Source organism: Canis aureus, chromosome X (genome assembly GCF_053574225.1).
Source record: "Canis aureus isolate CA01 chromosome X, VMU_Caureus_v.1.0, whole genome shotgun sequence".
Lineage (NCBI taxonomy): Eukaryota > Metazoa > Chordata > Mammalia > Carnivora > Canidae > Canis > Canis aureus.
In genome coordinates, this window is record NC_135649.1 from 91,634,308 (window position 1) to 91,646,865 (window position 12,558).

Here is a 12,558-nt window from a genome sequence, read left to right on the forward strand (position 1 = left end):
GAAACATAATTCCATTGTGATGGCATTTGGGGGGTAAGCCTTTGGCAGGTGACTGTTGCCCTTATGAAGGGACCCCAGAGAGCTCCCTTGCCCCTTTCATAATGTGAGGACATAATGAGAACACAGGCTGCCTAAGAACCAGGAAGCAGGTCCTCAGCAGACAACACACCTAGAACCTTGATCTTGGACTTCCTAGTCTCCAAGACTGTGAGAAATAAATTTCTGTTGTTTATAAGCCACCCAATCTATGTCCTTCTATTACAGCTGTCTGGATGGACTAAGACAAAGTATATATGTGTGTGCATTTATGTAGGTATAAATATATGTGTATGCATATGTGTACAGATATAGATATACAGATATTTAATACAATATGTACAATAACAGTAGAAGGGGAGTAAAGGGATATACAGATATTTAGTACAATATATACAATAGCAGTAGAAAGGGGAGTAAAGGGAGTTAAAGGATTTTAAGAATCTGGTATTACCTTAGAAGAGCCAAAAGTACTAATTTATATTTATATTAGATTTATTTTATTTTTTTAAAAGAACACAATGCGGGACTCAATCTGGGGACCCCAAGATCATGCCCTGAGCTGAAGGCTCAACCACTGAGTTCAATCACTGAGCCACTCAGGTGTCCCTAATTTATATTAGATTTTAATAAGTCAAGAATGTATGTTATAATTTCTAGAGTAATCATTAGACAAGTGATATAATGTTTAAATAACAGAGAAATAGAAAAAATACTTAGACAACCTAAATGAAGGCAAATAAATAGAAAAAAAGAATGGAATAGATGGGACAAAGAGTAAACAGGTGGTAGATTTTAAGTAAGATATATGAGTAATTTTGTTAGTACAAATGGAATAAGTATTTTAATTAATGACAACTGTCAGACAGGATTTAACACACACACACAATTATATGCTACTTATAAGAGATACACCTTAAATATAAGGAAACAGATTAAAAGTTAAAAGGATAAAAGAGAACTTACCAAACATGTACTAAAAGAAACACACAAAAAATGCTGTTGCAGTCATAACAACACACAAAGTAAACTTTAAGGAAAAAATCATAACTAGAAATCAGGATGGAATATTCATAATGAAAAAGGTTTCTGTACACCCATAAAATACCACATCCAAAATATTTATACTCAAGACTATCACTTCAACATATATAAATCAATTATCAGAATTAAAAGGGTAAATAGAAAATCCACAAGCATTGCGAGAGTTTAGCATATATCTCTCTCCATATCAGAATACAAAGATAGAACAGAGGTGGGGGTTCAATATTTACAAATTAATCAACATGATGCATCACATTGATAAGAGAAAGGATAAAAACCATACGATCATTTCAATAGATTCAGAAAAAGCTTTGCCCCTTGGCTGCTGTGGATAGTAGGCTGGATATTTCATACTCATCTTGCCAGTAGCCCCAAACATCTACAGATGGCCTTGGGGAAATGCCTCTGCCTCCGATTAGACATGTGGAGTCAGGTGGGGCTTAAGTGAAGAAAAGCTTGTGGGTGGTTTTCAAATGTAGGAGGAGATCTCCTTCTGTGAGGCTTCCAATTTTACCATTTTATAGTTTTTAAAACTAAAAATGCCATTTTCTGTCTCTATTTTGCTTGTGTATGCTCGCTCATGCATCATCATTCCCCACCCCTGAATTCTACAGAGGCATTGCTGAGTCTATATTGGGCTAGATTTTAATTCTATTCTCTATCCCTGAATTTCATTTTATTTTTAAAGATTTTATTCATTTATTCATGAGAGACACAGAGAAAGAGGCAGAGACATAGGCAGAGGGAGAAGCAGGCTCCCCGTGGGGAAGTCAATGCAAGTCTCGATCCAAGGACCCCAGGATCATGCCCTGAGCTGAAGGTAGATGCTCAACTACTGAGCCACCCAGGTGCCCACTATCCCTAAATTGTAAACACTCTTATCTTTTTTTCTTTCCCCAATCCAAGCCCTTCAGTCATCGAATCTGGCTTTCCACACCAAGGCAAGGAACTCACGCGACTTTGGCACAGATAGTACACTTCCAGCTGCCATCAAGGCCCGAGACCCGACACTCGCTGCACACTCTCAGTGAGCAGGTCCGGCACGGGTCTCCTCGGTCAAATATTAAGCCCAGGTTTCTCTGGCAGTGAACACAGACTCTGCTGGTTTCTTGCTGAGTCTTCCCACTTCTACGTTTTGCTTCTAAGAGTTCATTTTTCAGCTTCCTGGAAGGAGAGAGAGAGAAAAAAAATACTTTAAAAAAAAGTAGACAGGAGCAGAGTTCTCTTTATTTAAGAGGTATTTTCATTTGGAAGAATACTTGAAAGAATCAAGTAGTCAGAGCCAGATACTTACAGAAAACAGTTTCTCTCTCTCGAATCAACAATCCTTTGATATCAGTAGTTGAAAAACATATCGTTTGTGTTTTGTTTTTTTTTAAACACAACATTCTATGTATTTATTCATGAGAGACACACAGATTGAGAGAGAGAGAGAGAGAGAGAGAGAGAGAGAGGGGGGGGGGGCAGAGACACAGGCAGAGGGAGAAGCAGGCTCCATGCAGGGAGCCCAACACGGGACTTGATCCTGGGTCTCCAGGATCACAGCCTGGGTTGAAGGCAGTGCTAAACCACTGAGCCACCCAGGCTGCCCTCTCTGAACCTCTAAACGTTTCCGCTTAGCATTTGAGGCTTTCTAACAACTTCCAGTGACCTCTAGTCTTTGCTGTCAGATACACCTATGTTTGAATCTAGGTTCCATCATGAGTTAACTGTCCACTATGGCAATGATTCATCCACTACACTTTGGTCTCTTGATTTCTAAAATGGGGGTAATAATGTTCTTACATGATTGTTCTGAAGATTAAACAAGATAATAAATGTAAAGGTACCAGCATGGTTCCTGGCATATACTAAATAATTGCTAGTCATGGACCTTCTTTTACTACCTGACATGTAATTTTTAAAAAATATACACATTAGAAATGGGCTACTCAAAGTGATGCAACGGTGCCACCAGGGAACTCACTGGGAATGCAGAATCTCAGGCCCCACTTCAGATCTATTGGATCAGATTCTGCATATTCACAAAATCACACCAAAAAAAAAAAGGTAGGGGTCCCTGGGTGGCGCAGCGGTTTGGCGCCTGCCTTTGGCCCAGGGCGCGATCCTGGTAGACCCGGGATCGAGTCCCACGTCGGGCTCCCAGTGCATGGAGCCTGCTTCTCCCTCTGCCTGTGTCTCTGCCTCTCTCTCTCTCTGTGACCATCATAAATAAATAAAAATTAAAAAAAAAAAAGGTAATTAGAGCCTGAGAAGCACAGCTTTGGAACATTTGGGCTCAAATTTGACTATATGCTGGAATCACCTAGGAAGATTTTAAAGGATATGGATTCTTGAGTCTCACTCTTCCCTCCCCATCTGGACTCTGATGGCATTTTTTTTAAAGTGTGACTATTTTTTCTAACATACTGCCAAATTTGGAAAACGCTACTCTAAAAGATAAGTTCATCTCCACTTAAAAGTTTCAAAGGCAGGGATGCCTGGGTGGCTCAGCAATTAAGCGTCCACCTTTGGCTCAGGGCAGGATCCTGGGATCCGGGATTGAGTTCCATATCGGGCTCCCTGCGAGGAGTCTGCTTCTCCCTCTGCCTATGTCTCTGCCTCTCTCTGTCTCTCATGAATAAATAAATAAAATCTTTTTTTAAAAAAAAGGTTCAAAGGCATGATATTCCTTAATACTATTGATCTCCAGTCCCTTCTTTAAAAAAAAAAAAGATTTATTTATTTGAGAGAGCGAGCAAGAGAGCACATGAGCAGGGGGAGGGATATAGGGAGGTGGAGAGAAACTCCAGCAGACTCTCTGCTGTGCCTTTCCTTTACATATATTATATTGTTTAATCTTCAGAACAATCATGTAAGAACATTATTACCCCCATTTTAGAAATCAAGAGGCCAAAGTGTAGTGGATGAATCATTGCCATAGTGGACAGTTAATTCATAATGGAACCTAGATTCAGATCATGACCTGAGCTGAAACCAAGAGTCAGACGCTTAACAGACTGAACCTCCCAGGCACCCCTCCAGTCCCTTCTTGAACACAACATTTCTATGTTCCAGAAAAAAACAAACATCCCAGAACCATTTCACACATCTCATATCATTTCCTTTTCCATTTGTGATACTGAGCTTTGTTATGCCAACTAGACTAGCATCTTCCCTAAAGCAGGAATGATGACTTGACTTTCATGAATATACTGTTCATGACCCAACTCTGTGTCAGATTATAAGGTACTTAAATGTCATAAACTTTTTATTATCTATTTGGAGTCTTCAAACTAACTTGTGAGATATTACATCATTCATGTTAAAGACAGTGAGTAGTATACATAAAACCAGAAAGTAGGTCTTTTAATTCCTAGCCTATGAGAGATTCCTAAATGGGGAATTTTAAAAGGGAGGAGTAAGGTTTCTTTTAAGATTTTATTTATTTATTCATGAGAGACACACAGAGAGAGGCAGAGACATAGGCAGAGGGAGAAGCAGGCTTGCTGCAGGGAGCCCGATGTGGAACTCGATCCCAGGACCCCAGGATCATGACCTGAGCCAAAGGCAGAGATGCTCAACCACTGAGACATCCAGGTGCTCAGGAGTAAGGTTTCTAAAACCTTTGATTAATTGTCTCCTTCATTCATCTAATGAGCATTTCTTGAGTGTCTACTGTGTACCAGGCATTCTGGTATTCAGAGACAAAAATGAGTCAAAACAATTTCTGCTAAGGACTCCCATTATCCTCGATGTTAGTCAAGAGGAGGACTAACTAAGATAATTCATGTATTACAACAGGCAGACTTAGAGAGTGCTCTTAAGTTCTCGTTCATATCCACCAAAACACAAACAAGAACCCATAACAAATTTTCTTAATCCCTGACTTAGAGCTTACTAAGTACCCTTATGTCCTTTTCTTTGTGAACAACCAGCTTAATGAAATTGAATATAAGAAAAACTCCATACAATTTACTTTTGAAAACTTGCAGAAGCTACAAGCTTTAAAATAACAGAATGAGGGGATCCCTGGGTGGCGCAGCGGTTTAGCGCCTGCCTTTGGCCCAGGGCGCGATCCTGGAGACCCGGGATTGAATCCCACATCGGGCTCCCGGTGCATGGAGCCTGCTTCTCCCTCTGCCTGTGTCTCTGCCTCTCTCTCTCGCTCTCTGATGACTATCATAAATAAATAAATTTAAAAAAAATTAAAAATAAAAATACAAATAACAGAATGAGTCCTCATTTGAAAACCACAAATGCATTATCTAAGGAATCACAACAGATGTTTGAACATCTCAGGGTACAGGAGACATAAAACACTACTTATTTGAAGTCTACAACAATGCATGCAACATGATAAAAAGAAACCAAAGTGATTAAAATGGGTTGAACAAAGATAGCAATCATGGACAGCAGTCCTATCTGAATGGACTGGTGGGCTAAAGACCAATAAACTGAAAAAACAGGGGTGTTCCAGGACATTCCAGTGGCAAATTCTCTTCTGGAAAAAAAATTCCACGATCAGGTGCCTGAATCACTTCAACTTACCAGTTCCTTAATCACTTAGTGGTTCCTCAGAGTGAGTGAAACCACTTGGAGAAATTATGGCCATAAACAGAAACATTTTTTAAAGATCTTATTTATGTTTTTTTTAGAGAGAGTGTGTGCATAAGTTGGAGGGGTAGGGAGAGGTAGAGGGAGTAGCAGACTCCCCCCTGAGCAGGGAGCCCAACTCAGGGTACCATCCCAGGATCCTGAGATCATGACTTGAGCTGAAGGCTTAACCGACTGAGCCACAGGGGCCCCCAAAGTAAAACATTTTTATTGCATCTTTCTTTGTGCTTTACTGACAACAGTCTATTTAGCAATCAGGCTTCACCTAGTTCAGTTCCAGAGTCTGAAAGACTTGGGGCCCCATGTAAATCATGCCACAAGGAAGCAAGAATTTAAAGGTCGCAACACACTGGTTGGGAAATTTCTAAGACAACTGGTGCCAATTGTCCCACATTTACTGGGAGCTCTCTCTGAGACTGGGAAAGGATGGGACGAATTCCATAGGCTGGCACCAAATACTAAACAGCCCGATCTTTCAGATCTCTCTTAGAAATTGTCCTAATTTAATCGTGCCTAGGATAATTTACATGAAAAGGACATAGCCATTTGCAGACACCCCAGAAGAGAAAGGTTAAAGGGAGGGAATCGGAACTGGGAGAATTGGTACCAAGGTATTGGTATTGGTATAGGGAGCCCAAAGAGAGGAATAGGATGGGGGATGCCTTTTCCCTCTGCTTTACTATCCAGCACTACAAAGCAAGGTAGGCCTTCTTTGGCTCCTGCATTGCTGACCCAGTCTGAGAAAGGCGTGTGAGGAAGGTGACTTTCTGGGCGTCAAGCACAGTATCTGTTCATCTCTTGCACCCACATAGCCTTGAAATGCTCCTGGTTCCAAGTAACAGGCTTAAAAATAGGCTTCATTTTTTGCCCACATAATAAATTCAGGATTAGGCAGTTCTTGCATTAGTTCAGCTGCAAATCAGGTCATCAAGGACTCAGGATACCGAAGTCCCTTCTCTTTAAGGTGTGGCTTATTGGGGCATCAGGGTGGCTCAGTAGTTGAGCATCTGCATTTGGCTTAGGGTGTGATCCTGGGGTCCTGGGATCAAGTCCTGCATGGGCCCCCGCCCGCAGTGAGCCTGCTTCTCCCTCTGCCTATGTCTATGCCTCTCTCTGTCTTTCATGAATAAATAAAGTCTTCTAAAATAAAAAAGTGTGGCTTATCATTGTTATGCAAAATGGCCAGCCAGCTCCAGAACAGCATCCTCCTCTAAGACAAGAGGAAGGAGCAAGCTGTGTCAGCTGTACTTATCTTTTAACCAAAAACAAAAATTGACTTGTGGATTCCCTCTATTAGACTTCTCCTTAGGTTTCCCTGCTCAGACGGTATCATAGCACCACCAATAGCTGCAAGGGAGGCTGGGAAACTGGAACAAGTCAGATGGCACATCCCTGCCCTCTTGACATTAAATGTAATCCTGTGACTAGCACTGGTCCCTGAAATGTGGTATGTGGTTCCATACCACTCACTTTAAGAGCAAGTACACAGTTTACCTCATACTCTCGTCTTTGCATGGAGAATGGCAATGTCCCAAATAGTTCCTGCTCTGTAAGTCTGAGTTCTGGTCTGAGGCCATACAGCATGGATGACAAATAAACCTTCATTGTTTTAAGCCACTAAGAGTTTGGGGCTGTTACTGTAGCAACACTTAGTCCATCGTGTTCTTTGGCTGGCTGGGTTTCATCTGACTTCCCTATATCCTTTTTAGCTTGCTTTTACTGCTGCTTCCCCAGAGAGCCTTTCTCTGACCACCAAATCTATAGCCAATACCCATCTTATTCTCACTCACAGAACTGTGTTCTTTTTCTTCATAGCACTTACTGTAATTTTTAATTGTATATTTATTTGGCTGTTTTTACTCACCAATTCCTCCATCAACTTCATGAGGGCAAGACTCTTCTGTAGTGTTTAGCTATACATTTTACAGCACATAGCCTAGTGCCTAGAACATAATAGGTATCATTTAATTGAATGAATAAAAGAAAGCATAAGCACAAGCTAGCAAGTGCCAGAAGAGGAGGAGGGAGGAAAGGAAGGAGAAAAAAAAGAGATCAAGAGTGAAAGGAAGGAAGGAAAACTCAGCCATGCTGCTAACTAGATGTCACTGGGCATTCGAGTTAACCTCTCAGTTACTTCAACTTCAAAATAAAGATAATGATTCCTTATATTATCTTCATCCAAGGGTATTTGTAGGAGGCAGAGGCAATAAAGTATGGTAGTGTGCTCTGTGAATTATAAAGCCCTTTACAATATGAAGCCATCATTATTAAAAAGAGAATGAGAAGAGAAAAATGTACAATATTGGGTCTGTTAAGAATAAAGTCAACCTGAAATTGGCTAAAACTGAGATCAAACACATTCTGAAAAAGTAATTCAAGGCTGAGAAAACTACAAAATGTTCTCAATTACTCAATAAGGACTTCCAGAGCTTTTTCTATCTTCTTTAACTTCATTCCTACACTGTTGTTCAGAAAGAAAAACGATTTGATTCTTGCCAATATAAAAAATCTAACCAACTGCTCGATTTGTTCTTGTGTGGAGAAGAGCAAAGAGTGTGGGAGATGGGAAAAGTGTAGTAGAGATAAATATGGCCCCAAATCAACTGTTAGAAACTGATGAAAATTTTAAATTTAAATTTAAAAAAGTTGAAGACATTTAATACCCACTAACACAGATTCTTTATTTCTTTATTTCAGATGAACTCAGGGGGTGGGGGCGGGGGGGGGGATGCTCTCTGTTTTTAAAATATCAGTTTGTTCCTTAGATTTCCTTGTTGTTACACAGATGTGCTGATATTAACATGCAAATTGATGACCTATTTGTAATTGAAATCTTAAAGACTGAAGAGATGAACTATCTCAGCTGTAGTTAAATGATAGAATCTTTTCACTGCTATATCCTGGTGATACACTGAATTCATTTTTTCCATTCCATCATCAAAAATGTTCAATGCATTACAAAGACTGCTTGCTTTATCACTGCATAGACACACTCCTTTCAAATCAGGAATTGCTTTCATTAAAATTCCTGTCACATTTGTGTGGCATTCTTTTTCTTTTGTTACCCTGTCTAGACTCAATTGTACCGAACATTATTTTGCACCAAATAAGATGGGAATTTTGGAATGGAAGCAATTAGCTGCCTGGAAGAGGAAGCTATAAATAACAATTCACAAGCATCTTTGATTCCTCGATGCCTTCAACAATCCCCCATCTCATCTGGGGGAACACAAAGCCCAAGAGAGATAACACAACGCAAGGACTGTATAGTGGCCCAGAGTATAGGGCTCTGAAGGCAGACTGCCAAGGTTCAAACCCTGGCTTTGCCACTTATCATATCACAGACTTTAAGAAAATTACTTAACCTCTCTGCCTCAAAATACTCTTTCTGCAAAAAAGAGTCATAATAGCTGCAACTTCATAAAGTTTTTATGAACATTAGGGAAGATGATGTTGTGAACACTAAATAAAGTGTTAAGCCCAGCTTGACATGGAGTATTATGGAATCGGCAATTCTGGTTCTTGTCTCTCTATATCTGTTCTCTTCTTCTATATTAGTGGCATGTCTAACTAGGCTCATGGCCATTCAGAATGAAGACTACATTTCCCAGTATCCCTTGCAGTTAGGTCTTGTTATAGGACTAAATGTTAACTGATGGGATGTGATCACAAATGATATAGACAAACTCTAGGTCAGGGCCCTAATGGGCAAGGGATATCCGTTTTCCTTGAACCCCTCTTCGCTTCCAGAGGCTAAGATGAAAACAGAAGAGTGAGTCATCTTGGATTACAAACTAAATTGTCAAGGTGGTGGCACAACAAAAAAGACAAGGTGCCCAGACCCATACTATAATGGAGCCACCAGAACAATATCACAAAGCTGTCAATCAATCCAGGCTTTTCTATTAGAGAGCAATATATTTCCATCTTATTTAAGCTATTATTATAATGTGTCTCTGTCACCCATAGCTAAAACTATTTTCCAACAAATATGATACGAACTCAGTAAATATTAGGTCTTTTCATTATTGTCCACTTACAAAAATGCTGTTCTCAGGTTCTGCTTCAGATTCTGCTGCAAGGCCTGCATGCTAAATCCTTCCCTAGAAGTAGCGTTTGATATTCCTTTAAGAGAGCAAAACCACAATGATTGATGAAAAGTATTGCTAAACCAACACAATGAGACAAAAATTACTGAAATAATATATGCCAGCAGAATACTGTCACAGCAGCCTGATGCTAGTGGCTGCACAGCTCCTAGCATTCCCATCTTTCATTCACATCCAGAGGCAATGCCACCAACATTGGGCTGGGGCTAGTTCATAATTGCCTAAGGAAAATCAAGGGAGGGGGATCGGATCTCCTTTCTCTACTCTGATTATAAAAATACTTCTTTCATTTTGATTGTAGCTTCTGTGTGCAGAACCTATTATTAAAACCTAAACAGGGATTCCTGGGTGGCGCAGCAGTTTAGCGCCTGCCTTTGGCCCAGGGCGCGATCCTGGAGACCTGGGATCGAATCCCGCGTCGGGCTCCCGGTGCATGGAGCCTGCTTCTCCCTCTGCCTGTGTCTCTGTCTCTCTCTCTCTCTCTCTGTGACTATCATAAAAAAAAAAAAAACCTAAACAGCACAACCCAGCCACAATAACAACAGGTGCTCTGTCTTACATGTCATGTCATTAAGCTTTGGCAGCATCCTATGAGAAAGACATTATGATTCTCATTTTATAAATAAGAAAATGGAATCTCAGGTAGGAAACCTGCTGTGGGTCACAGGGTTAGTAAGTGTTGCCCATCGGGGCTCAGGTCCAGAATTTTATATTTCAAAATCTGAACTCTTCCTCCAGATTCCTCTTGATTCTTATTCTGTTAATACATTTTTGCTCAAAAAGGACACAGCGCTTATTAGCAACTGCTATTTCTTTCCTAGTTGTGCAAAGCCATGCCAAGCACACTCAAAGTGAAACCTCAGTAAACATGAAGGGTTGCTTCAGTCTGATTTCTCCCACCAGAAGCCATCTGTCCCAGGAGCCTCTTATCACAAAGTCTCACATGACAAACAGTCTGCAATGGGGCTGTTCCTCAACAAACACAGCTCTGGTCCCAATAAGCTTCATGTAGCTTTAGATTAGCTTTCAAATCAAAGACGATTAAAAAGAATCGAGACCATCTGAGAATCAGGGAAAAGTTTGATCTAGATAGCAAGCTTGCTTCAGAGAAAGTAATGAACAATGGGTTTGAAACCACACTTGTCGGGATCCCTGGATGGCGCAGTGGTTTGGCGCCTGCCTTTGGCCTAGGGCACGATCCTGGAGACCCGGGATCGAATCCCATGTCGGGCTCCCGGTGCATGGAGCCTGCTTCTCCCTCTGCCTGTGTCTCTGCCTCTCTCTCTCTGTGTGTCTCTCATGAATAAATAAATAAAATCTTTAGAAAAAAGAATATTGGGGATCCCTGGGTGGTGCAGCGGTTTGGCGCTTGCCTTTGGCCCAGGGCGCGATCCTGGAGACCCGGGATCGAGTCCCACGTCGGGCTCACGGTGCATGGAGCCTGCTTCTCCCTCTGCCTGTGTCTCTGCCTCTCTCTCTCTCTGTGTGTGACTATCATAAATAAATAAAGAAAAAAATATTTGAAACCACACTTGTCTAGACAGAGAAATCTTGTGAATTGTGCCAATCTCACGTGTTTAGAAATGGTCTCAAGGATAGAGGGCATTGTGGAATCTTCATGTCTGCAGATGACACCAAGCACTTCCTGGTAATGAAATACTCAACTCATAGGATTATACCAGGCGATCTACAAAGCCATGTCAACAGGCGAACAAGTGCTTATTAACTACAATCTGAAAATCATAGCAGAAACTGATCTCATACATAATGAGCAAACCAAGTCTGGGGATACCTTGAAATAACTATTAGTGACTATTAACATTAATAACTCCTGTCTCAATTTCCTGGCCCAATGAGGAACAAGGATGTATTTTGCTAATCTGAAATCCAAAGGATACCTTTCTTGAGTGTCAAAAACAGCAAGAAGTCCTGTTATCAATATAGTAAATCATTCAGGAAAAGAGAGGGTGAAGATAGAATCAGTACAGCAAAAAAGAAAATACATGGATAAATTACTGGGCTTTTAAAGATTATTCCTCTGACATTGCAAAGATTGTCTTGATAGGAAGAAATTGAGCATTCATACACACAAAAAAAGTTTTTTTTAAAAAAGTTTTACATTTTTTCCTTCTTTTCTATTATTTTTTAAGATTTTATTTATTTATTCATGAAAGACACACACACAGAGAGAGAGAGAGAGAGATAGAGAGAGAGGCAGGCAGAGACACAGGCAGAGGGAGAAGGAGGCTCCATGCAGGGAGCCCGATAAGGGACTCGATCCCAGGACTCCAGGATCACGCCCTGTGCCGAAGGCAGGAGCTAAACAGCTGAGCCACCCAGGGATTCCCGACAAAAAAAGAACTCAAAGAGAACATGTTGCCCTTGAAAAATCCCTTAAAATTGCTTCTGCTACTGACAGGCACACACTAGTTTTAATTTTTGTAAACACAGAGCTGACATTTATTCTAAAATGTCTATAAATTGAATTTGTATAAATTATTTTAAATGCAGCAAGGAAGGACTTACAGGCTCAGCAAGGAGAGTTGTCAGTCCTTAATTTTTCCCATTTTACCTGTTTAGGTGGTGCTTACAGGAACTCCTTTTCATAGCTAAAGGTGATTACAAAAAAAAACCACTTCTGGCAGTTTTCCTAGTTATCAGTAGCCGTACATAGTACAAGGGATGTCAAGTCACCAAAATTCATTGAGGATGAATACAAATATCATTTTCTTTATGCGCTATTTTTTTCTTATATGCTTCACTGAAATTCACC

General features: G+C 40.5%; 1 protein-coding gene across 6 annotated transcripts in view; it reads right to left on the minus strand.

Moving 5' to 3' along the window:
• The window catches only part of SYTL5 (synaptotagmin like 5), a 234,053-nt gene that overhangs the window by 78,578 nt on the left and 142,917 nt on the right, over positions 1 to 12,558 (minus strand). For all 6 annotated transcript variants that reach the window (XM_077889472.1, XM_077889471.1, XM_077889474.1 and 3 more), the window contains one exon: positions 2,035 to 2,244. In XM_077889472.1, the coding sequence (XP_077745598.1) occupies positions 2,035 to 2,244 (210 nt within the window). The remainder of the gene's footprint in view (positions 1 to 2,034; positions 2,245 to 12,558) is intronic.